General features: G+C 37.3%; 1 protein-coding gene across 2 annotated transcripts in view; it reads right to left on the bottom strand.

Moving 5' to 3' along the window:
* Window positions 1-22,815, bottom strand: part of pkp3b (plakophilin 3b) — a 58,903-nt gene extending 36,088 nt beyond the window's left edge. Inside the window, exons 1-2 of one of the 2 annotated variants that reach the window (XM_051923200.1) lie at window positions 22,643-22,815; window positions 8,392-8,599 (exon numbers count right to left, since the gene is read on the bottom strand). In XM_051923200.1, coding sequence (XP_051779160.1) covers window positions 8,392-8,599; window positions 22,643-22,645 — 211 coding nt within the window. In that variant the 5' untranslated portion in view covers window positions 22,646-22,815. Of the gene's footprint in view, window positions 1-8,391; window positions 8,784-22,642 lie in introns of those variants that run through there. The other variant, XM_028794197.2, reaches the window with a different exon arrangement.
* Window positions 22,816-27,062: the final 4,247 nt, after the last annotated feature.

Here is a 27,062-nt window from a genome sequence, read left to right as displayed (position 1 = left end):
GTACTTTGCGTCAATGAAAATACTATGTAACTGCCAGTACTGGCAGCTCAATATAGTGCAATAACAAAGCGCAGTAGTGAAGTACAGTAATAAAGTATAGTAAGTTAGAAAGCTGCCTAGCCATGCTTAAAAAACACAGAAGAGAGACACATAATGCACAAAAACGAAACAGAAGGCACTGTGCAAAGCAACTGAAACATGACAATATGATCCATCTTCAAACTTACCCTGAGAAAACAAACAAAGAGGTTGATCATCTAATCAGTGCATTCAGGTTCAAAAAAACAGCAAACATTACATAATGCTGAAAAGTATCCAAAGCAAATACCAGCCAGAAAGACCTTGGATAGCTTTTGTTTTTCACCTACTTATCCTTTTATTTATCACATAGTAACTTTAGTGTATATTAAAATCTTTGTTGTCCCACTTTCCTGAGGCAGGTTGTGAAGAAGTCACTCAGAGGTGAACATTCAGACATAATGGGGAATCAAAATCCTTATCCACTATCTTTATTGGAAGAGATTTCTCTCACCTGACAACATGCCCGTCTTTTCCAATTTCTGCAAATGAAGACAACCTAATTATATATGAGCAAACATGTCTGTAAAATAAAGGATTCAATGAATGTTGGATAGTTATTTGCTCTTAAAGTCTCTCTGCATCTTAAAATAGTTATTTGACTGAACCCTAGGATCATGTGCCTTTCTTTCTCTATCATAAAGTGAGCATGGACTGCAAACATTATGGCTCTGTCAGCATAATCTTTAATACTCTTTAAAAGGACAGCCAGAAGAAGACTTATTTTTAAGATGCAGATCTTAAAACTACTGAGCACTTAAACTTATACAGAAATACGGCTTCCATAAGCTGTATCCTAAGTTCTGCACCTAAAAACAGGCTGCTCTTGTTACCATTAATTATACCAAAGTCAGACAGACGGACGGAAGAGAATTAAAGCCACCTCCAGGTAGTGGCAGATACAGCTGGGAAGAGAGTTGGGGCTCACCATCAGCAATAAGAGAGCACAGCAGCAAGAGAGTAAAGGGTAGATAAAGAGTGAGAAGGGAGTGCTTTGAGGTTACCTGGGATGTTGGTAAGTGGCAAGCCACTTAGCCAAGTAGTTAGAGCAGAGACACTGTAAAGGTTTTCTTTGTGCTTCATTTGTACTTTTTTATTTGTTCTGTTTACTTGCAGTTTGAGTGTCCCATCCCCGTTAAATAATAAATTCACCCTCTTGGTATCTGTGGCTCCTGTGGCATCATTATGGGTATGGGGAGATTCCCAGAAAACTTTCACCTGTTATGTGACCACGGAGCTAGATTTATTTGGAAAGCCCCCATAACATTAAAATTGTTCCTTTAGAAAAGTCAAATGTGATCTGTTTTATAATTTTAACAAAACAAAAATATGTTTCATTAAAAAAAAATAACCCTTAGAAGTGTTTTAATGAAAATGAAGAAGGCCATTCCAACTCTCACAGCTCATATTAACTGCTTTGTCATGCTGGCTAGACTCAGACAGGAAAGAAAATTTGTTATTCAAAGATCAGTTTGTCATTGTTTTATATTGAGTAATTTCAGTGAACACATGCTTCAGGGCTTATAGAGTCCTTATAGGTATTAACCTATGACCTTGTGTAATTATTGAGAGCACAACATTCACAAAAGGACCCTGTTGACCTGGTGGACAATGCTCTACCACTCCCTAAAAAGAATGCTGGCAAATCACTTCTTAATCTCATCTAGCATACTATAGACTGCATATCTTTTTGTAGACTCCCATTTTAAGGAAAAATGTTATGCTGGGAAAGTTTTAAAATATCAAAATAAAATAAACCAGAACAGAAAGGGGATGGACATTTGCTATTTACAACATAGTGAAGACTAGCCTTTTCTATTCAAACAGACAAGTATAGACACTGAGCTGCAGGTGGTGGGTTGCAGCACAAGATATCAAAATACAGAGACCTGGTTCCCTTCCCGCAACTGATATGAACCCGCTGATTCACAATTGTCTGCTTATCTCCTCCACATGTTTCATAGCATGCTCCTTAACAGATATATTTTCTTTCTATTACTATATCAAGGTGTATCTGTGGTGTCCTGAACCTCTCAATTAATGCTTCTACTTACAGTGCCTAGTTCTGCCTTCCAACCATTTCACATACTTTATGTGTGGCAAACTACCTATATGTTCAACAGCATTGTTTGCCCTCTCCATAGACAATTGTGCTATGAGAGATATAGTCTGGTGTTGTGATCCCACTGGGAACAAAAAGAGTTTAGCAAATGAGATACAGTATGGCTATGTCCTCTAGAAAAAACCATTACACTCATAGTTTCTCTTAAAAGTGCCAACTAATATGTTCTGCACTTTTTAAACAGCACTCTTTTTCTTTAGCCAGCGCTGTGTCCGGATGTTGCAATATTTAAATGAATTCTCTTCATCAGCCAAGCATCACCTATATGCAAACAAGTTAAATATTCTTATGGAGTCTCTCATACTGTTATTTTTTTCTGACTCCCCTAACTTTTGCCTGCAGATTTTTATTCCATAATGTGCAATCTATGTCAAATAACCTAACACATACCTAGAGGCCCACATGAATGTCAGCTAAAAACCCATCCCTCCATGAAAATGACAATTGTAAATGGGTTATCTCTTTAAAAAGGGTATTGATATCACTCTAACTCTAATATAAGAATAGAGAGAGATATAAACAATGAGAAAAAAACATTGTATAAATATTATAAAACATTGGTCGACTCAGGTCAGGTTTATGAATATGTTTCATTGAATGCCTTTTTAAATTAATTTTAGTATAGCAAAATCCAATTACATGTGTTTATAATACAAGTAACAGTCCATGTGCTGACAGATACAGGTAAAAAGACATACTATATATCTATCAATTTTTGGAACTTGGTTTAGTCTAATAATGAGTTGCACAGAACTATAGCCTATCTTGACAGCACAGCGCACAATGCAGGAAACAACCACAAAGAGGATACATATCTATCACTAGAGATGTCATCTTCATCTTAACCTAACCAACACATCCTTGAGATGTGAGAAATATCCAAAAAATATGCAGACACAGAGAGCACATTTAAACCCTATGTCAGTATTGAACAGGCTAAGAACTGAACAAAGATCTCTGGGGCTATAACACAGCAGCACAAATTACTATGCCACTGTGTTAAATGTAACATATATGTTCATAATAAGGGTGTTTTAATTAGGAATAATTCAAATAGGAACTCAATGTATCTTTATGCAATGAAGTTCTACCTAGGTTTTTTTTTTTTGCCTCACTATAGTGGCAGACATTTTAGCCATCTATATGGTTTGCATCTTCACTGAGACACCGAGACTAAGCATTTGCATAATGTAATCCCCTGCTTTGCAATACTGTATGCGCCATTGTTTGGATGCACAGAATGGCAAAGAAATCAACCTTCAATGTTACAGCTGCATTAAAATTATAGTTATAGAAAACATCATAACCTTTGCTTCATTTGCTAAAAATGTGTCGTTCTATATTGTATATAAAAGTATCAATAATAAAAAGAAGGTATTTTCATGGTTTCTTAGGGTGTGTATTGACTAACTTATCTATGTAACACTGGAGTACAGAGTAACACCATAATTTAGGAGTAACTGCAAAGTTGAGAATATTGGGTAATGTGTAGTGGAACATAATGTTAAGTAATATTTTTACATTTACCCCTTTTTACCATCTCTCATTACTACAGATGTACTGTTTTGATTCTTCAAAAATTAAAGAAAAATACAGGTATCTGATTTATAAACATTTTCAAAAACAATATATTAACAACCCGAATACCACCACAGATATATCCTCAGTTTTAAAGATGATTTACGTCAAAAAAATAATTTTATGGTCAGCATGAATACAAATTAATTAAATGGCTGAGTGAATATTATGTTTACAAAGCAACTTCACTATATGTTATGATCACATGAAATCGAGATTCATACACTAGAAGAAAAAATTGCTACATTTTATTGCATCAGTCATGATAACATGGTACATGCTTACTACAAAATAATAAAAAAAAAAAAAATTATTTCAATAAACAGGCAGGGCTGAACACCATGTCTAAGACACTGTTGTACGTAGTGTGAAAAAACCATACTGGTCTGGTGTGACTAAATGTATGTTGAAACAGACTACATTCAAATTGTCTTTGGTCTGCTGAAATTAAGCTCTAGCTCCTTGTGAGCCTGTACTTTATAGATAGGTCTCAGAAAATGGATGGGTGACACTTGTTATGTCTTTAATTAAATTGTCCGTTTTGTCTCACCTAAGTGGTCAAATATAAGTTGTTTCAATGGGTTTTTAAACCGGAAAGCTCGATTTCCTTCACCCACTGAGCAACTGATTCTCCGCCAAAAACCACATGAAGTTGAAGTTGCTTGGGACAGACAAGCCTGAACTGGCATTTGAATAATCTGATCTCACACCTTATATTAACTAAGGAGAATGAAGAAACAACCATGAATATTACTAAATTCTTGTTTTCCAATCCAGATAGTATTTTAAACATTTACTGTAGTTTTCCACAGCTGTGAAGACTCTGAAAAGCGCAATCACAGGGCTGTGACAGTGTCAGCTGTTGTGTGTGATAAAATATGTTGCTACTATCACAGAAGTGAGAGATTCCAAATGGGAACAATCGGATGACCAAATAAATCCACAACTAGAGTGCTGCACTTGCAAATTATCTTCACTTAAAAAGTCATGTTTCATACATTTGGAATTTTGCACTACTGAAAGGATTTGAAAACTCTGGGTTGTGAAAGAAAACAACTTCAGAAAGTTTGTCAGACATCTAAAATAGCAGGGCAAGAAAACTTCAAAGGAGACCAGCTATAAGTTAAATCTGACAAAAGCAAAGATGATACTTCATTCAGCACAGTAGTATCAACAAGCATGACTTTCACAGAGAATTATCGAAGGCACTACATTACATACAATCGGCTAGTGCTGTAATACATTACAGTTACAGAAACAATAGTAGACAATCCAAGCAAACTTCAAAACGTTCAAAAATCAAGCATTCATTATACCGTTAGACATAAAAGACACAGTATTAGGAAATAAGATTTAAATAAGCATCAGATTTCAGTTCCTCTCATGTCTGCTTATCAAACATAAAATGGGTTGCAATAATCCTTGAGCAGATGTGAAGTGCGCTCAAACCAGCTAATCCACTTCTAATGTGAGGAATTAAAAAAAAACACAAGGACTCACAGCTTGATATTAAAACATTAAGCAAGCTGACACCATTACATATCGGAAAAACACTATAAATGACATAAACTGTTAAAATCATTGGCAAGCAACAAAAACATGCAGTTCTGAACATGAGGATATATCGCCATGTTCCTGACATACCATGATGATACTGTGAAGTTTTCCATTCTGCTATCCTCTTACCTAACATGTTAACATCTTCAGGGCTGGCTGATTAGTAAAATGGCTACTGGAGCACAATGAGATGCAAGAGTGTAACACACATATTGTATGTGCAATAAGATTAACAGTGACAATGTCAAATTGTCACTGTTAATTTATTAGACATTAACACACATTTACTAATAATAACATTGTGCAAGACTAAAAATTAACACCTTTTAAAATCCATTTACATTTGTCATTATAAATAATCTTAAACAAAACACACACAAACACAAATTACAAATTAACATATTCACCAGAAAAACTGTACCTGAATGAGCATGTATTCATTTATCAAAACAGCTCACCATGATTCTAAATATACACTCTCATAAAACAGCAAAAGACAACACACAAAAGAATAGTGCCAGAGAAGAATTAAACATTCTGGCCAAAACAGGGGCAATTAAAAATGAACACAATCATTTAAAGAAGTGTAAGTGATTAGAAATGACAAAACTGTCAGTGAGTAAAAACGTGCATCTTGTGAAAATATTTGTGTGGAATAATTTTAAATGATGATGATCAATAAAATTTCAAGAGAGAGGAGCAATGCAACTTTTGTTAGGTAAAAATGGCACTCAAGACATCCATTAGTGATTAAAAAGTAACATGCTAATGGATAAAACTACACAAGATTCAAAATTAACAATCTAATACCAGAAACAGAAAGCAATTAGAAACAACACAACTGCACCCTCATAAAAAGGAATCAAAACAGCTTATTGAGATTAAAAATGATTGCAGTTGTTAAATATTTGATTAGGTAATTACAGGAATATGCAGCATTAGATAAACTGGATTAAGTTGTGTTTGATAATGGATAGGTGGGTGGAGGAATGGATGAACGTGCATGATCTGACACACTTACACACCAAAAGCTAGCTGATTCAAAATTAACATTCCTGCCACAAATCATTCAAAATAGACACACTTGTCAGAGAAACTTTATATGAACTGAAAAAAACACAATCATCAAGGCAAATCTACAAATGTATAAGTTCATTGATGCAAAATATTTTGAAATGACACATTACAGGCAGGCAGTGCAGTGGTTAAGGCTTTGAACTTCAGGTCATAACGTTATGAGTTTAAATTATTAACACTGTGTGACCCTGTGCTCCGATTGGAAAAACAAAAAGAAATGTAACCAATTGTATCTCAAATGTTGTAAGATGTTGTAATGCTTTGGAGAAAGGCAATGGCCAAATAAATAAATGGACAGACGTGACATTCATACGATTTTGAGCTTTCTGACTACCTGGACATCTTGCGGACTATAAAGAGGTAAAGATCAGGTAGTGAATTCAATTGGATTTGAAATATTCACATTTTTTTTGTCCTTTCCCGTTGTTGTTAAATGTTTGAGAAGATGACACTTTGCGCACTTGTCAAAAGAAACGGCGTTCTCTCGACTTTACAGATTTAAAGCACAATAGCACATTAACAAATCAAATTTGCCATTTACCTAGGTTGGGAGCATGCGCTGATAGATTTTAGAAAATGTGAAAGAATGTGACCTTAGTTTACAATTAAATCAAAGGCATATGCTTTCTAGGTAGTGATCCTTCTCAGTGTCAATAAAGAAGCAGAAGCACATCAGACACAAGGCAGCGACATTTTGAGAAAGGCTTCACCGCCCTTGCCAACTTCTCTTCGACAAGTTACCTCACTTTACAAATGGTTCCCTTAACTGATGGTTAAGTGCCGAAATATATTAATCTATGATGGAAACGCAAAATTGAGGATTAGGTGCCCGAGGCGAGGGTGCGCCACGAGTAAAGGTGCGCGCCAATTTAGCCGCGTCCGCCTCCTCCTCCTCCGGCACGGGTCTGCTGCTGCCACGCACCGCGATTTTATACACACGACAGAGGCCAACATCGTGGGTGAAAGGTCGGTCCTGTTGGTCACGTTGTTATTGTACCTTGTGTTACCGTCATTAGGAAAGGTTTTAAAGCACACGGATCAAGGCGTAACCACAAAAACCAGAAAGCGTTAAACCAAGTGAGTAAAAAAAAGTGCCAGGATCGGACGACTGCCTCAGTGCCCTCACCTATCATGCCAGGTGACGTCCACTGCGGCCTGCGCCATTACGGCTTCTGGGATGCGACAACTGTGTAACTATCGGTTGTCAAAACTTGTCCGTTTGCCTCATATGGTTGTATTGATTCTATTATTGATATGGAGTTAAATTAATGACTCCATATAAAACGGCTGGCTACTTCATGTGTGTGTTGTCTGCGTGGACGTGTCCAGCGCTCGATAAGACAGAGGCAGGAGATCCAAATCTGTCCTGGAAAATGCGGGTGCACAGAATGGATGGATGGACGTCTTCTTACAAGTCGAGCAATAACCGGCCCAACTTTTCCATAATTCAGTAAAATTGTAAGGGTTAACATTTTATCTTTTGTGAAGTGTGTGTTTGTCTTGTATTATTTAAATATTGGTTACACAAGCGACATCTGATTTTAAATGGATGCATGGTAATTCAAAGCTGGATTTAAGGGCGCAATTTGGGGCGTCATTTTCGGATCCGTTCACCTGAAACACACCCAAACTCGTCGCTTATTTTTGTCAGTCTTAAATGTGACACTCTTCCTGTACCTACCATGCACTCAGCGGCGCACAATGTTTGCCTTTCTCACAGATCGGCTACGTTATTACACTAATGTGCAAGATGTAATGATTGACGAGTAAGTATTGCAAAAAACAACCGCAATAATGTGGAGACAGCGTTGGACAAAACATAAATAAAAGTGTTTCAGGCATTTCCTGTGTGTGTGTGTTTTGTGTGGGCGTTGAAAGAATTGTGACCCTCTATACATACTGGGGTCATTGTGTGCGATGTGTGGGTGTTGTACCAGGCTGTGTCACACAGCTCCACACAATCACTCAGGTGTCCTCACCTTTGGAGTCGCCGTAGCCTGGGCCTGTACTTCTGGTCAGAGTAGCACTCTGACCGGCGCTACTCTGACCAATCTTCTTCTGTGTCATCCGCAGACGGACCTGCTCCTGGACCCTCTGCGCCTTGAAGGCTTCGTCCGTGTTGCCTCCTCCTCCATATCCGAGTTGCCCCTCAGAGGGTAGGGCATAGCTTGAGGTGGTCGTGTTGGGCTGCAAGGTGGACAAAAACACTCCTTCAGGCACCGAACTCATCACTGTTCTTTACCCGAATTAACTTTAAGAAGCAAAAAGCACAGGTTTAAGTAACTCTAATGTGCCAAGCCGTGTCCGCAGCTGCCCATCGTCCACTCCTCCGCTCCTGTTGGTCGGTTTCTCTCTCTCCCAGACAGAAGCCTCCTGAACTCGGCAGAGGCACAGACACACCCCACACGCCTCGCAGGACCCATCCTACTTTAAGGAGGAGCTGCACTGAACACTCAGACCACCTTAAACAGGTAAATGTCTTCCATTAAGGTGGTCGAGGGTTCCGTGTGCATTTACGTATTTCAGAATTTTTCACTTCAGAATTTCTGGATTATTTGGTTAATTGTAGCAGCGGATAGGATTAACCTTAAAGAGTGTTTCCACGGGAATCTTAAACTGAATACTTGTTATTCCTCATCCCCGAATTAACATTCCTCAATCTATTTGTCAATGCAGGCCTTTTCATTTTTTATAGTTGTGAGCCAAGAACAGAAAGATGCGGGCTGAAAGCAGGAAACGAGTGTTAAAGGGACAAAAGCCCATCACAGAGCACACTCAGACGCTCTATTAGACTGTAACCAGAGTCATTAATTGGCATGCATGTTTTTTGTTATCTGGGTGAAACTGTAGAACACAAAGACATCTATATACCAGCTTGCCGTTCCAAAATATGAATTCTGTCCATTAATTTATTCACTCAATTTCTGAACACATTTCAATCATTTTATAATTCCCTTCTCAGAACAAAATGTAGTAGGCAAATTAAATATCCTCATAACTGGAAATTCACCTAGGTGTGCCAGGATGTGAATTCTGTTCATATTTAGCTTTTCATAACTGACTCATAGTCATGGTAAAAAAATGTCTAAGAGTAATTAATTTAATTTTCTACGGCTAATAATAACATGAACTATCACTTAGTTTCATGGATTCCTCACAGTGGCCAGTATGAGTGGTGGGGTGTACATGAGGGAGCCCTGTGATGCCTGGCTCCTTTTCCGGAACCATTTTCTTACTTGAGCCCACTGTTGTCAGCGACCTTGAATTGAATTAATGTTAATATACTTTGTTACAATGTTGACATTTCCTAAAGTGAAATCTATAATCGTTACATGCATATTTACAGGTACAGCACTGCTCTTCAAGGGAGCAGTTTAATCAAGTTTTTTATTGACAACCACTTCACATTTACAGTGCTACACTCTTAAACATAAAATTACAAAAATGGTTCTTCAAAGCAATTTCATAGGGGAACCATTTTTGGTTGTCTAAAGATCCATCTGCATCAAGGTTCCAGAAGCAATTTCTGTTTATTTTGATCCATAACAGGCTTCATACAGAACCATCATTTTTAAGAGTTTATTTATAATACACATTTTGAGCAAGAGGGTTATGTAATTTGAAGAAAGTCACTTAGCAAATCTGTAATTAAGAATGAAAACTGGTTTCAAAATGCACTATGCCACACTACTTTGTTTCCATGATTGATTATGTCAATGCAACTCATAATCGTTACGCCCTGGTTCAAAGGTTATAATTGCATGACAGAGTAAGCAGTAGATCCGTTATGGCGATAAGGAGCAAATCTGTAAAAATCACTCAGTCTTTTAAACTCAACTTTAACTGTAACAAAAAAAGTTTTCAATTTTTTATAAATTAAGTACTGAGTTAATAGATGGGCTTTATGACTTTTCTTGATGATTTATAGCGTATAATCACATTCATGTAATTTGTATCTAGTATAATCTTTCAATTGCCAACATGGATTAAGAATGTTTTGAAAATTTGATCTTTAGTTAAGTAATGTCAGCTTACTTTGTTTAGAGTAATCACTAATTTTTTTTTTGCAGTGTTATGAAATAGCAGACTTTTTTTGTCCATGTTAATGGCAGAGAGAGGCTCTACTTAACACTTCATAGTTAAAAATTACATTATGTCTACACGACATTCAACAATCTATCTATCTATCTATCTATCTATCTATCTATCTATCTATCTATCTATCTATCTATCTATCTATCTATCTATCTATCTATCTATCTATCTATCTATCTATCTATCTATCTATCTATCTATCTATCTATCGGCTGTCATATGCCCTTCAAGTGTAAATGAGATGAAAAGAAAGATCTGAAAGGTCATTTACATTAAGATGTGGCTATTTCTCATAAATGGTAATACATGCAGAAATGAAACCCACAGTAGTTTATTTGGGGAATAGCTAACTTCACTCAGGTTTCAATTAATATACTTTGCACCAGTTTGAAGCTATGGCTGCCTGACTCAAAGACCGGATAATCCATGAGCTTTTTGCCTACCTTTCAGTGCAGAATTGAATTATGAAGCTACACAGCTAGGGAGTGCTTAATCTTTAAAAATATACTATTACTGACTAAATATTTCTTACTGCTACTTGCTATTTTTGAGTAGCCAATTAAATAATTTGCAAAGTAAATACTTTTACCAAAGCAGCAGTGTTTCATAATCAGGGCATCATGACTCTACTAACTGTTATTAAACAATTAGTAAGGCAAAGAAAATAGTGCAGATCTGCCTTATATCTGCTTTACCTGTAGTCTACAAAATGTAGAATTAATGTCACCAGTCACACTTTGCACTTCGATCTGTGTAGTTCTTCTTCCCTTTTAGAAAGCATATTTCCACTTTTATATTTGAAAAGTGCCACACAATCACTCTGATGCAAAGTCAAAATGACGGAATGGAAATTTGGTGATACAAAAATGCAGCATGATGTTGGAAGCATTATTAGAGTTGGAGCTGAATATTTAATGGATAGTTGAGTAAACTGTTAAGCAAATGCCAGCATGACTATATCATCTAAGCTTCGCACTATCATTCAAAGGTCTTAGTACCAGCAGGAAATGCTATTTATACATTAATGATTATGTTGTTGTTACAATTCAGTATTAATATACAGTGTCCTTTGTCAGTATTTTGACAGTGAAGTTAAAATTATTATTTTTGCTATATTTACAAGTTATTCAGATTTGAAGTTAAAAGCTGAATATGAGAAAAATTGGGAGTTCATCTATTTTCTTGGAAAAGCTTACTCTAGTTACAGGGGTTTTCAGGAGCCTGAGTTTTGCCTGCTGACATCAAGCATAAGGCAGGAACCAACCCTCGATGGGGTGTTAATTCTCCAAATGGCACAATTACTTCAACCAGCATCAATTCTGAGAATCCAGTTGACTTAACTTGCTGGTCTTTGGTATTGGGCTTATGTGGACACTTGGGGAACATATAAACTCTACACAGAGAGCATTTGTACTAGGATTAGAACTCAAAACCATATACTGTAAATCAGCAGAACTAACAACTGCACACTTATGTCAGTTAAAAATAGTGTTATTTTGGACTATGTAAGAAATGTCCAAATATAACAAGTGATCTTTTGTGCTTTTGCCTCATTTCAGATTATTTTCTCAAATACTGTTTATTCATGAATGCCACAAAAATATTTTTACCTCATTGTCCCAATACATAGAAATAATACTGTAAAGTAGTGGTTGTGGATACCTGCAAGTTAGGGTCTCTTGTCAGAATCAATGTCAGGTATACAAAATGCCCCCAGGACAGGTATGTGCTCAAACCTAAATGATGGTAGGCATTCAAATCTGCTCCTTATGGATTTTCTTCAAGTCTAGTTTGACTATGCAAATTTTACTGCTACAAACATAAGCTAATTCCTTGGTCTCTTTCTGTGTTTACGATATGACACTAATAATCTTATGTAAAATATATGAACTACTGCTTTTATTAAAATTGATTATAGGTTAGGTGTATAAATTGAAGCCTACAATCCAAAAAAATATAGTTTCATGGATTGTTTCCTACATATACCCTACATTTCTATACAATGAATGAAATGAATTGTGTTTAAATGTGTTGAACCAAAAACAGATTTTAATTTTCTTAGCTAAAAGAAATGGCCACACATCTGCAACACAAACTGTATTCTTAGTTGTCCATTGTTTGAGCTGCAAATTTGATTTCCTCACTGGTGAGACTTATGTGAAAACAAGTAAGAGGTAAGTAAAAAAACACTAATATAATATCATTTTGAAAGTGCAAAAGGAATAATTGAAATAAAAATTGTATGCACAGAGCAAATATGGAACGTCTCAGTTAATAAGGTTACATAAGAGCATTGTGCAGAAGAGAGCAAATAAGAAAATTTAGACTAAAGAGCATGCTTATACTTTCACAGGCTAAGGGGATTCAAATTGTTCAGTCTTCAACAAATAAACCTACACAGTGCAGTATGTCTTACTGCCTTGTAACTTATTCACTGTAATGAAATTTTGAAAATCAGCATGATTTTATATTTCTTTATAAGGCTACATGAATAAAATTCTTTAAGGATGCTCCTGACAGGTCATGGACCTGAAGCATTTAAAGTCAGTATCTAGGTTAGATATTGGGATAGCTTGGATAAAAATAGCAAATAGTTCATACTTGAAGGACTAAATCAGCTCTTGTTTCTCAAACTTCACATCTTCTGCTAGGTTTGGGAAACCCGAGGCTTGTCCTTAGAGGTTACACCATTCAGTTTAAAGTAGTTTATCAACTCCTATTTACCCAATCAGGTCTACAAAATAACTTATGCTCGAGATGTGGAAGTTCCACTGATGTAGTTTTCAAGTTCACAACTAATTATGTTGTTCAGTTAATTTGCAGTGCTTTGTATTAAGATATTTCTAAGACACTTTAAAAGTGGTAATTTTGAAAATAATGTATTAGTTTAGTTTTTGCAGATTTATGTTTTGATCAGTGAATTCTAATGTCTCACTAACGTGTATTATAAATTCTGTTTTAATTATTACAAAGTCTCAAGATATGTACAAAAGTTTAACATTCTGAATTAAAAAATAATTTAATCTGAAAATTGATATTATTGTGTTTCATTATTTACTACAGTCTTACATTTTATTATTCAGTAATTAGGGTTTGTCTTGCCTGTTTCTATAATATTCCCATCTAATTTTTTAGGATATTACTGACTTGTTTATTGGCTCAATTTTCCTTATTAATTCTATACCAGCTGCCACAGCCATGCCTCTTTCTTTGCAGCTTACTTCTTTTAACCTATATTTCCTGACTTAGACATTACTCAGTTTTCACTAACAATATAGTAATACTCATGCATACTTATGCTTAAATTATAGTCTAGACACTTTCTCATACTTCTTGCATTAAAATAATCAATGTCTGACTTGTTGTTACTTATTTTCTTGATTTTTACCCAGTGATGTTCATGGTTTGTTTCTTAATTCCTGAAAACCCACCCCCCTCAGTCTCACTTATATAAATCCTATGTATAAAAAATCTCAGTGTCTCATTAATATACATAAAGATATTATCCATGTGATTAACCTTCTAAACTCCACACTCTTACATATATTTGTGTGTGGTACAGGAAGAATTTCTAAGAACAAGATGTTTGGTTACCTCTGCAAATTTATAGAATTGGCAGCCTTTCCTTACCTAGATCATTTTTTTTCCAATATAGTCAATTACAGCTGGATCTCTGCCACTTTTGGCTTTGACCATAGGTCTGGTCACAGAAGTGTAAGTTTTTAGTAGTCAGTCCATAATACAAACTGATCAATGTCTGCGTGAAAGTTTTAGGTGCTTCCCACTATTCCCATGTTTCCCCATAAATCCTGCACCAGCTCTACATGAGTGAGCGTGGGTTTTCACTGTCCAAAAATGTTGTAATTGAAAATATGAATTAGAAAATGGATGGACAGAATTGAAAACTGAGGCCATTTGACTGACCTATTCAAGGTCTACTGCATTATAAACTGCTCAAAAAAATTAAAGGAACACTTTGATAACACATCAGGTCTCAATGGGAAAAAATCATGCTGGATATCTGTGCTGATGTGGACTGCACATTCCTGTGTTAGGAAAGGAAGAATGCCACATTGTTTGATGGAAATGAAAATTATCAACCTGCAGAAGGCTGAATTCAACGACAACCCGAAAGCAAAGTGAAAAAATGATGCGGCAGGGTCCATTTTGCTGAAATTACATTGCAGCAACTCAAAATCGTACTCAGTAGTTTTTATGACCCCCACATGCTTGTATGCATGCCTGACAATGTTGGGGCATGCTCCTAATGAGACGATGGATGGTGTCCTGGGGGATCTCCTCCCAGATCTGGACCAGGGCATCATTGAGCACCTGGACAGTCTGATGTGCAACCTGGTGGCGTCGGATGGACCGAAACATAATATCCCAGAGGTCTTCTTTTGGATTAAGGTCAGGCGAGCGTGAGGGCCAGTCAATGGTATCAGTTCCTTCATCCTGCAGGAACTGCCTGCATACTCTTGCCACATGAGGCCGGGCATTGTCATGCACCAGGAGGAACCCAGGACCCATTGCACCAGCATAGGGTCTGACAATGGATCTAAGGATTTCATCCCGATACCTAATGGCTGTCAAGGTGCCATTGTCTAACCTGTAGAAGTCTGTGCGCCCCTCCATGGATATGCCTCCCCAGACCATTACTGACCCACCACCAAACTATTCAGGCTGAACGATGTTACAATCAGCATAACGTTCTCCATGGGCTCTCCAGACCCTTTCACGTCTCTTACATGTGCTTAGGGTGAACCTGCTCTCACCTGTGAAAAGCACAGGAAGCCAGTGGTGGACCTGCCAATTCTGGTATTCTATGGCAAATGCCAATTGAGCTCCCTGGTGCCGGGCGGTGAGCACAGGGCCCACTAATGAACATCGGGCCCTTAGGCCACCCTCATGAAGTCTGTTTCTGATTATTGTTTGGTCAGAGACATTCACACCAGTGGTCTGCTGGAGGTTATTTTGTAGGGCTCTGGCAGTGCTCATCCTGCACTGTCTTGCCCAAAGGAACAGATACCAGTCCTGCTGATGGGTTAAGGACCTTCTACAGCCCTGTTCAGCTCTCCTGAAGTAACTGCCTGTCTCCTGGAATCTCCTCCATGCCCTTGAGACTGTTCTGGGAGACACAGTAAACCTGGCAATGGCACGTATTGATGTGCCATCCTGGAGAAGTTGGACTACCTATGCAACCTCTGTAGGGTTCAGGTATCGCCTCATGCTACCAGTAGTGACACTGACTGTAGCCAAATGTAAAACTAGTGAAGAAACAGTCAGAAAAGATGAGGAGGGAAAAATGTCAGTGGCCTCCACCTGTTAAACCATTCCTGTGTTGGGGGTCATCTCATTGTTGCCCCTCTAGTGCACCTGTTGTTAATTTCATTAACACCAAAGCAGCTGAAACTGATTAACAACCCCCTCTGCTACTTAACTGACCAGATCAATATCCCCGAAGTTTCATTGACTTGATGCTATACTTTAATTTCCTTTCATTTTTTTGAGCAGTATATTTTTCCATTTGCAGCAGAAGGAGCATTCAATGAAACTAAACTTCTTGAGACACTCTGAAACTACAAAGTGGTGCTTGAACAAAAATAGATAAATATAAACACAAAATCAATAGAAGAAGAGAAGTAACTCTTTACATTTTCTATTAATATTGTAACGAGTCATTGGTTGAAACAATATAGCCACACTACAACACTCCACTACTAGATGAAAAGAGGATGCATGTCTTTGCTGGTTCTAATTCCTGTTATTGTCGTTATTGTAATAAATTCTTCAAACAGTAAATGAGTTTTTCTTACAGAACAGGCTGCAATTTTTTGGTAGGTAATCATCATTTATTCCTCATGCCTTCACCTTGTATTAGTTAGCTGCACGTTATTGCTTTTACAAGGCCAGAAAATTTTTTTTGTTTGTTTTTTTTATTGCTCGCTTTGAAGCACAGCATACTAGCTTGGACTGAACTATAGGGCGTTGCCTTGCTGTTTTCAACAATCCCTGTCACACCTTTGTTAAACACTGACTTTAGTCATCATCCATGAGTTGATAAGAGGAGGCGAATGTTAAAAAGAAATTGTAGCTGTGGGAACTGTACTGCTTGATCAAGTGGGTATTGAAATCCTCCCTAACAGTTATTTGAAAATAGTTTTAATAGCTTTTTTCCATATTTGACAGGACAGTGATACTGAGCTATTTAGATAAAGATGGCACAGTTAAACCCAATGTGTGAACTGGCAGAATTCTATAGGTCACCTAAGGTTTCGTGGCCTCAAGCAGAATACGCTCTTGAATGTGGCGAAAACAAAATATAAGTGCTGAGATTGCTTTGTAAGGTGTTCTGTATTAGCAAAGTCATCTTCATTCACGAAGTGCAAGCTTGTCTCCTTTTCTTTACAACCAACAGCAGCCACCCAAGCTTGTTTCTCAAGTATGAGCCTTTCTTGTCGGAAATATTAGAAATCTTAAAGTACTCACAGTACTGAATGCTGAAATTTTTAAAGGCTTAAAGGAAATTGGCCAGTCACTTACACAAATTCTTGTAAGATTTCAAACCGGTATGGATCTCGTTTTACTTGTAGGCAGGAACCTTTACTGCATAAGAAATAGAAATACTGTATGCACTAATACGGAAAATCATGCAGGACTCATTTTGAGAAAAGTGTGTTTGCATATTTCCTGCCATGGACTAGTATTGCTTCAATGGTGCCTTCGTCCTTTACTATACAGTATTTGAGGGGTAAGGTGTGGCTCCTTGCAACCCTGTAGTAATTTGAAAAATTAACTAATCTGAACAAAAAAGAGCTTCAGGGATGTGTGTTCAGTTCCTGGATCCTTTACTGTCAGTGTGGGGTTTGTAACTTCTTCTTTTGGGATTTGTCTAGATAATCCTGTTCCAAAGATGCATGTAAATAAATGTAATTTTATCCAATCGATAATCTATCCATTTTGAAACCCGTTTTTAAAAATATTCAAGCAGCACCAGGCTGAAGACAAGAACAAATTCTAGTTTTGCCTTCAGTCCATCAACAGGGTACTCTTATAATCACATTCTCTCACTCCAGGCTGAAATGCTGTACATTTAATTACCTTAATCTGCACAGCTTTGTAATAGCTGAGAAATATTAGAGTAACTGGAGAAAAACTCACATGAACTGGGCTGCACACAAATAGTGGCCAGAGCCAGGATTCAAACATAGTCTCCTCACCCTCAGTTAGTTCTTAATTTATACAACACCTTTCACAGAGCACACTATCATAAGGGTCTTTTCAAATCAAAAATAGTACATTTTCAAAATGTATTTTAGTCCTCCTTTAGTTTTGTCCTATTTTCTAACACCACACTGAAGTTCTGCATTCATGTGTTAATATATAGATGAGAAATATGAGCCTTATAATTTGAAATTTGTTAGCCCCCTATGAAAAGGTAGCACCCAGCCGGACAATACTGCCTGAATTGGACAAGTTGTGACTTCTTTCAAAAATAATGTAAAATAAAAATTGAACAACAAGATCAGAAAATAATGGCAATTTTATAGCAACATTTATTTGGAGTGATTAAATACATGATTAATGTGTCTGTGTGATTTTTATTTTCACAAAAAAATCTTTTTTTGCTTTTTGTGTAGACCAAGTAGCAGGTCTGAAGTGACCTTGCATCTCTCCCAAAACGCAGACTAAAAATTCATAGGAATGCAACAAAGTGGGAAAGTGAGAGGTCACAAGTGTATCTCCAAAAATTCTTATAGCACATGAATGTGGCATTAGTGCTCCTGTAATTTATTCCTTTTTTGATTATGCAAGTGCTGGCAATGCTAAAATGGTGTGGACACATTTTAAGAGACCATTGCACTGAGGTAAGACTGTGGAAGAAGTGTGTAGTGTGTGAGAGGGATAATGAGTTCAGAGTATACATTTTCATGGAGTCTGCTGATTCAACTCCTCCAGTATGAAAACCGCTTTCTCCTGTACTGGTTATGGTGGAGCTGAATCAGAGGGCTGAGCGTTAGGCACAGCACATGAACTGGCTAAACAATTGGAGCTTCTAATTGCAGTGTATTACTTAAAAAATGGAATAGTGGGAGTGCCACCTGGATTTGCATTTGACCTGACAGTATAAATAATGAACATAAGGACTAGCCCCTTATCTGCATGACCAGTGCAGGTGCTAAAGGGCATTTTTCAACAAGAGCAGATATCTTTATTTTATCAGCATAGCTGAAAAGTTGAGCCTTAAGAATTTAGTTAGGCCATACAAAACATCATCTGGGTAATGGTATAAGAAAGATGAAGGAGACACAGTCTGCACCATCTGTGCTGTTACAGAAAGTCAGAATAACTCTTAGCACCTGAAAGTGCAACATGAGGCAGACTTGAAAACGGTCATTTTTTTTACTTTGTCAGAAATCTACGTAGTTTCATTAGCTCTAAATAAGTTTTCATCCAAGTTTTTTTTTTTTTTTACTAGGGCCTCTGCTACAACTCCACCACTTATTTCTTTAATTTTCTTATTCTACTTTTTCTCTATTATGATAACCGAGTGTTTTCTCAAGTAGAAATTACAGTTAAATTATAGGTGACCATAGCACATGCATGTGATGGGCTGGCATCCCATCGGGGGCTGGTTCCTGCTGGGTGTCTGGTGCTATCAGGACAGGCTTCAGGCCAAAACAATACAGAAATGGAATGTGTAATTTTGAAAGGTTAATTAACCAGTCAAAACTGGGGCTAGATATACTGTAGTTTTTCCACAAGGTTTCAAGAAATGGGAGTACAACAAACAAAGCTAAAACTTACATCAAGTAAGCTCATTTCTGTTTCCCGTTAAATATAAAGAAGTTGTGTATTTTATACATACCTGTTTATCATGAGGGCATGGAATAGTGATGTGTTGAATATTGATCAGACACACACAAAAATACTTCTGTTATCACTAGTACTACTGCCTCAGTATTGTGGGAATCCAGTGCCAATTCTGGGGGTATCAGGCTAAAGGGAAGAAATATCTCTGTATGGATATAGAGGCAAGTTGATTATCATCATGCACATATAACCTCACTCATTGCACTATGCCAATTTCAAGATGCCAATAAACCTAACAGACAGAAGTTTGGAATAAGAGTGGAAACTGTACAAAGGTCATGGAGACTGAGCCCTTGAAGCTCACAAACCTCCATGCTAATTACTATACTATAGTGCCTCCATTGATCCAGCTGAACCAAAATAATGTTCCTTTAGGCTTCCCCTGGTTGCTATTTATTACTACTACTATTATTATTATTATTATTATTATTATTATTATTATTATTTGGATGGAGGAGATAGGGACACCTTTGCATGTTTCTGTCAGTGTCAATGTCCTTCTCACCAACTTGCTGTAGCTAATTGGGAGGAATTTCATGAGGCTAGTTATTTTTAAAAAATGAAAGGGGCTTAGATGTTACAGAAATCATCAGTTTAAATCTCATCTTAGAAATGATGTGGCTTCACAGTCAGGCTTCAAACTCTGCTATTGATATTTTGTTTTCAAAGTAGATGTAGTGCTCTAGGACAGTTGCCTAAAAGGATTCAAATAATTGAACTTGAGTTGTGGGAGGTTTTAGTGGGTGGGTGGGGGGTTACAGTAAGTGCCATAATGCATATATTGTCATCCGTTGTCTACTGGTGTTGCATTTGCCATAAAAATGCTGATCTGGCTGGAAGAGCTACGAATTGAAATTAGTCATATCAGGAGCCCCACGGGTTTCACAATGTTTAAATTATGACTGCCACCAACTATGACTGGGAGTCTAACATCAGTCCACTGCCATGCCAAATACCATTAGAGAGCATAAAGAGAAGCCTCCTACTTTTAGAGATGTAGACAGGTAAGCATTAACCAGCCTGTGATATACAAGACAAGCTGCAATTCATTGTGGCCTTAAGACACAAAAAGAAGAATTTCTAATTTTTAGGAAGAACATAAGCAACCCGATCCTTCCTTTTTATTGGTGCTTTCGAAAGGGAACACTATCCCATGCCTCTCTAGTATAGACATAGAGTAAAGCTGTACATTAATGTGTACATGTGTATTTTATATGACTGAAGCTCAATGACTTCCTTTTTGTCAGGGAATCAGAATCAAGGATTGAACCAGCATCCCTTTCTATTCATTATCCAGTAGTGTACATTATTATTTATATTTAGAAATGTTAATAATAAGCAATTTTTTAGAACAAAACATATTGTGAAAACGTGTACTGGGAGCCAACAGATTTCAGAGTAACATGACGTACTGGCTACATGAGTTAGAATGTCTCATTTTAGAAATATTACTGCAATGTGTTTGAAATTCCACAAGTTATTTTCATTGCATTTCTGCTTGCAGTTGCCTATACAGACAAGCAGACAACTGTGTCTGGGTAAAGGAGCCACAGCAGAGCCAAAACCTTGTAAGACCTGTTCAGGGCCTGCAGTGATTTCACATGGGTGGAACAAAGACTCTGGCTTGGAGCTATCAGGTTGCCACCAGAGGGGCTGACCTCTCTATGCATTAAAGGCGAGAGCAAAAGAGGTAGTAGGTGCCCCTTATGTCCAGTTCTAAATGAGCAGAATGGAAAAATGGCAACTAGCCCATCACTGTCCCTGTAATTCAAGAAGCCTGTCTTCATTTTACATATTGTTTTCATGTTACTTTGTTACCATACCATAATCCTGAAACTTTTAATGAAATCAACAGTTTTTTTTCAGGAATACAAAAGCTATTCAGAAAAAAACAGTTGATCAAAATAGGCAAAGGGCGAGGAAGGATGAAACGTTTATCTTTGACCAAGAATTTCCCTTCAGTGGGAAGTGGTGTAAGTTATTTTATTACAATAGGGAAAGAATAAAACAAAGTGAGTCACATGTGTACAAAGGATTCAAACTTTAAACTAGTATTAATTACAAAGACACTACATTTGTTCCTCAGGTTAGCATTTGGGTTGAGAGTCACGGGACCAAAAGCCTGGCATTAAAGTCTGTATCATTCGGTATTAAGGCATTAGACTTAAGTCTCTGTGCTCTGTAGCAAACTGTTCTCTTCCACTTTGGAACAGAATTTGGCTACATCCAGTGACTAGTGGGAAATATGGGCCAAGAAGTGGAGATTTCCTTTCATGATTTCCTTTAGTAATTCTGAAAGACACAGGGTCCTGGTACCAGAAAACAGTGTGGGGTGGGGGATTCTCAGTCTTTTTAGGATCAGGACTCACACTTCTAACTTAACATTCTAGAAGCCACTTAATCCATCTGTGGCATCAGAGATGTACACAAGCCAGGAATGAACCCTTGACAGGGTGCAAAGTCCAGCACAGGATCCATTCACAGGCACAAGGAGAACATATAGACTCCACACAGACAATAAGCACATGTAGGATTTGGACACAGGATCCATGAAGGAGGAGAGATCACCATTGCACTACTATGCCAACCCTGACAGCTCTACTGAACTAATACTTTGGTGGTTTTCATTCAATTGAAAAACTATTATTTTATGCAAGATACAACACAACCATGATTACAGTTTGGAAGGTTTCCGCTAGTAACCAATCAATCCATTTTTAGTTCAGTTTTCAATTCATTTTATACTTATTTAGCTCCCCAATCAAATCATGTTCAGAGATTTAAAAATGTAATTTAACACCAGAAAATAACATAACCATATAATAAAAACAAAGATGTCATTCATTTCCTAGCAAGCAGAATCACAATTACGTTATTTTCAGAATAAAAGCATTTCATTTTTATCATTATACCCATTAAATGTATATTTGAAGCTTTCCCAGGGTACAATCTGTAAACCATGCTGTGCCCTCCATCCTCACCCCCCCCCCCCCCCATCAGTGGGTAAACTGCCTGAGATACCCATGTTATATGGGTTTGCTGCCATATCTTAATGGGCAAACAGCATCACTTCAAGCAGCTCTGTCTTTGTGGAAACAATAAACTCAGTTTATTAATGTGACTGAAACCTGGCTACAGAGTCTTCAGCCCAGTTAAAATGTTTCCGTTTACCCCAAACAAAATTTATAATAAAGAATAGAAAGAGAGAAATAGAGGGAGATGTTAACAGAGGAGAGGAGAGGACTTTTAAGCTGGTATTACCATGAATGCAGAGGAGCTGTGCTTTCTTCCGTTCCTTCTTTCTCGTCCACTTGAATATCTGCTGTAGTCCCCTTGTTTGTCAGCACTGATACAAATGATAGTAGAATTCAGATTTCAGTACAGTATGGTCCCCACCCTTTAGTGCTCCAGTCACACACTAGGATGATGAACTGTGCAAGGCTGGGCCTTAGCGCTACACCTCATTCACTTCTCACTGAGATATTAGACAAGGTGTGACTACCAGCCCTGCGGGCAAGATGTAATCGGCTCTCATGACTGTTGCTTGGCATTCATCAGCGTTTTTGTCTGTTTGGGAAATATAGACAGATTCTGCATGCTGCAGCCTGACTGAAAAGTCAGGCTTTCACATTGGAAGGCTCTACCAACCTAAATCTTAAAGTGACCCCAGGAAATTTAAGGCAAACATCTGCATATTTAAAAGGACTAAGCTGTAAGAAAATGAAAGAGAAACGAACCTGGATGCTGACCACTTCAGGTGTTGACAGCTCACTGTGCTGAGCAGGGCCTAAGACACAGAGGAGAGGTGGAGCTACCTCTTTAAAGATCAACCCCATCTGGCCAGTCTTCCTGAAAGAGATTTATCTGAATGTTGGCAGACATCACTAGTCTTTATTGACAGAGTGTGGGGCAGAGGATGAAGGAGTGTGATGAAAGGCAGCTCATAGGCCTACATGGGAAACACAGGTGAAAAAAATACAACAAGGACTCTGGGCCAAAATCAACACAACATAAAAAGCTCCTTCTTGACTCATTCAACCTATTTTTATTTTACAGTAAAAAAAAGTACTTTGTAAGTGTGTTTTAATTAAAGCAGTTTTTATTTTCTTAGTTTGAGGAAATTCAGGCAAGAGTTGTATACAGTATATACTAGCTATGTTACCCAGCATTGTCTGGGAAATATTCTGATTCAATGGGATTCAGTTATAGTGGCATTGGTTAATTGGCTGTATCAGAAGTACTATGTAATTAACTCAGTACTTTACTGTATACTATATATATATATATATATATATATATATATATATATATATATATATATATATATAGTAATATAACATAACCATATAATAAAAGTAAATATATATATTTATCTATGAAGGATTAATATTTTTAGTTGACTTGAGCGGCTTACTATTGAACATGCTACATACAGTCCTTGGTGGTGCTGGTGTGAAAAAGACTGCAGCAGAACTCCGTATTAAGGCAGTATTTGGTTAAAGTTATACAGGTGATTTAAAATTAATTCATTCAAAGTTAAAAACTGCTAGAAATCTCAACTCTCCACTAGCATCAAAGCCTAAAATTGGTACTACCTCAGTATACTGTGGGTTTAAATAAATGTCAACCAGGAAAAAAAAAGTTACTAATTAAATTTTTACTCACTCAAGCACACTGCCCTCTACTCTTTTTATCACATTCTGAAAAACAGCATTTCCATCAGCTATAGTACTAGGGTGTTGTATCGTGTTAGCCATTATGAATGTAGTGAAAAGTCAAGTAAAATGACACCTTTTATTGTTTAACTAAAAAGATTACAATATGCAAGCTTTCGAGGCAACTCAGGCAAGATGTAATACAGAAACTGGAGCTCCTTGTGTTTACATAGACACTAGAACAGATATAACATTGGAAAACCTTTAAGTGAGAAATCTTAAATGTAAAAAATTAATAGACCTTGTAACGGGTGGATACTCACCCGGCCGGGACGACGGAGGACAGCCCTCCGGGTTTGCTACACTGCCACAGAGCAGGAACGTTCAACCCTGCTGTGGCTCATGAACACCATCAGGGGGCGTATGGGGAACGGCTGAGCCCTCCTGTGCAGGACTGCCATCTCACCCGGAAGTGCAGCTGGAAGCTAATCAGGTGGCGCGCTATCGGGTCCTCTATAAAAGGAGACAGTTGCCACAACTCAGGGGCTGGAGGCGGATGGCAGTGGACTGAGCTAGGAGGAGAGCACAGGAATGGAGCTTCTTGGAGCAAAGGAAGAAAGGACTGAGTACTGAGGGTATTGTCAGTACTGTGGGTTATTGTGTGCTGTGCCACTACGTTGAATAAAGGTGTGTTGTATGACAACAGCGTGGTGTCTGTCTGTTACAACCTCTTCAGGCATATAAGGTGCTCCATTATTTTCAGCCAAGCAATACGATACAATCGTATTTGCTCAGACCCGATAGACCGGGATAAACAACTGCAGGAGCTCAGACAAGATTTCATCAGACAAGGTTATACCCCCAAAACAACAGACACTCAAATAAGAAGAGCTACTGCCATACCCATATTATAAAAGAACTTCAGTCAATGCTAAACAATGACCAAACACTGAAAAATGTATTTCCTGAACCTCCCCTCCTGGCATACAGACAACCACCAAACCTGCAGCAACTAATTGTCCGGAGCTCCCTAAGTGAACCAACAGAAAATGGCACATCTCCCTGCCTACAGAAAAGATGTAAAACATGTGCTCACATTTATAATACAGACCATATAGTTCTACCACACTGCCGACTAGAACATCACATAAAGGGATCATTTTCCTGCAGATCATCAAATGTGGTCTACCTAATTCTCTGCATGAAATGTCCTGACACTGCACTCTATGTGGGAGGAAATGGACAAACACTCCGCCAGAAAATGAATTTCCATCAGCTATAGAAAAACTGCTGCTTCATTCAGTTCAATCGTGGCCTGCCTCTACTGGTTAATGTGTGGTGTTTTTTTGTTTATTTGCTTTTTATATCCTCCTTCAAAAAGTGCTTAAAGCTAATCATTGATTGATATTGCAAACGTAATGACAATATTCAGGTGGACAAACATTGTTGGCTTTTTTAAAAAGGTAATGTTATGCACTGACAATACAATGTATCTTAAAATGCATATCAAAATAAAAATAGATACTAGTAAAATATAGTACTGATACAACTATCTTAATAGTACTAGTAGTAGTATTGTCACTTTTACAGTGCACAGCAAAATTCTTACTTGCATATCCAATCAACAGGCAATGATAATAATATCATTTTACAGTAAATGTAAGAGATGCAGAATACACAGTACCTTAAAGCTATTAAAGCCATTACTTGTTCATCTTATGAATGATGATGTGATAGAGTCATTAGCTTATTTTTTACAATATTTTCAAATGCATAACAAAAAACTGTTGGATGTTTTGTAATGTTATACATAATGATGTCTCCTGTTTCACTTTTCCATAGACATCGTGGGCACCCAGTAAAAACAATCTCTGGACTGGGTGCATATATAAATGAAATGAGTATTGTTTGAGTAATTGATTTGTTTTTTTTTTTTTTTATAATTTTATTTATTAATTTTATTGTAATCATTCCATACAAATAGATCAATTTATACAAAAAAGAATTGAAGACAAATCAAACCCCACCCTTGAGAAGGAGAGCATGGCCAAAGGAGAATTGCTTAGGGCTTTTTAATAGGGCAAAAATAAACAAAAGACAGGAAAAAATATATATAGGTAAATAAAACATGGAGAAGGGAAAGAAATGCGGAAATAATTATTTCTTCTTATTCTAAAATATTATTGATTAGATCCTGCCAGGTTTTGAAAAAATTTTGTACAGATCCTCTAACTGAGAATTTGATTTTTTCCAATTTCAAATAATATAAAACATCAGTTTCCCACTGACTTATCAGAGGAGAGTTAGGATTCTTCCAATTTAACAAAATAAGTGTGCGTGCCAAAAGTGTAGTGAATGCAATCACCGTTTGCTTGTCCTTCTCCACTTCAAGTCCATCTGGAAGAACACCGAACACAGCTGTTAATGGGTTAGGAGGAATTGTGATACCAAGGCTGTCTGAAAGGCACTTAAAAATTTTGGTCCAAAATGATGTTAATTTGGTGCAGGCCCAAAACATGTGACCAAGTGAGGCAGGAGCTTGGTTGCAGCATTCGCAGGTTGGATCTTGCCCTGGAAACATTTTGGACAGTTTTAAGCGAGACAGATGAGCTCGATATATAATTTCTAGTTGAATAATTCTGCGCTTTACGCATATGGAGCTCGAGTGAATTCTCTGCAATGCTACCTTCCACTCCTTTTCTGATATATTGATTGAGATCTTTTTCCCAGTGTCCTCTTGGATCTTTGAAAGGAAGAGACTCTAATAGGATTTTATATAATGCGGAAATTGTGTCTAATTCCTCGAAATTGAGCAGCATTTTTTCCAGCATGGTGGAGGGTAGTAATTGATTTGTTTTGCACAATCACAAAGCCCATATGTAAGGAATTCATTTTTATTTCTAGCCAGTGCCTTGAAAAAGTATTCAGCCTCCAAAATTATTTTCACATTTTATCGTCTTATAATCTGAAATTACAATATATTAAGGTAAAAGGTTTTCTAGCTGATCTTCAAAACAGTGTATATC

Source organism: Erpetoichthys calabaricus, chromosome 2 (assembly GCF_900747795.2).
Source record: "Erpetoichthys calabaricus chromosome 2, fErpCal1.3, whole genome shotgun sequence".
Taxonomy (NCBI): domain Eukaryota; kingdom Metazoa; phylum Chordata; class Cladistia; order Polypteriformes; family Polypteridae; genus Erpetoichthys; species Erpetoichthys calabaricus.
Note: the sequence above shows the minus strand (reverse complement) of the source record. Positions and strands in the feature narration are given on the sequence as shown.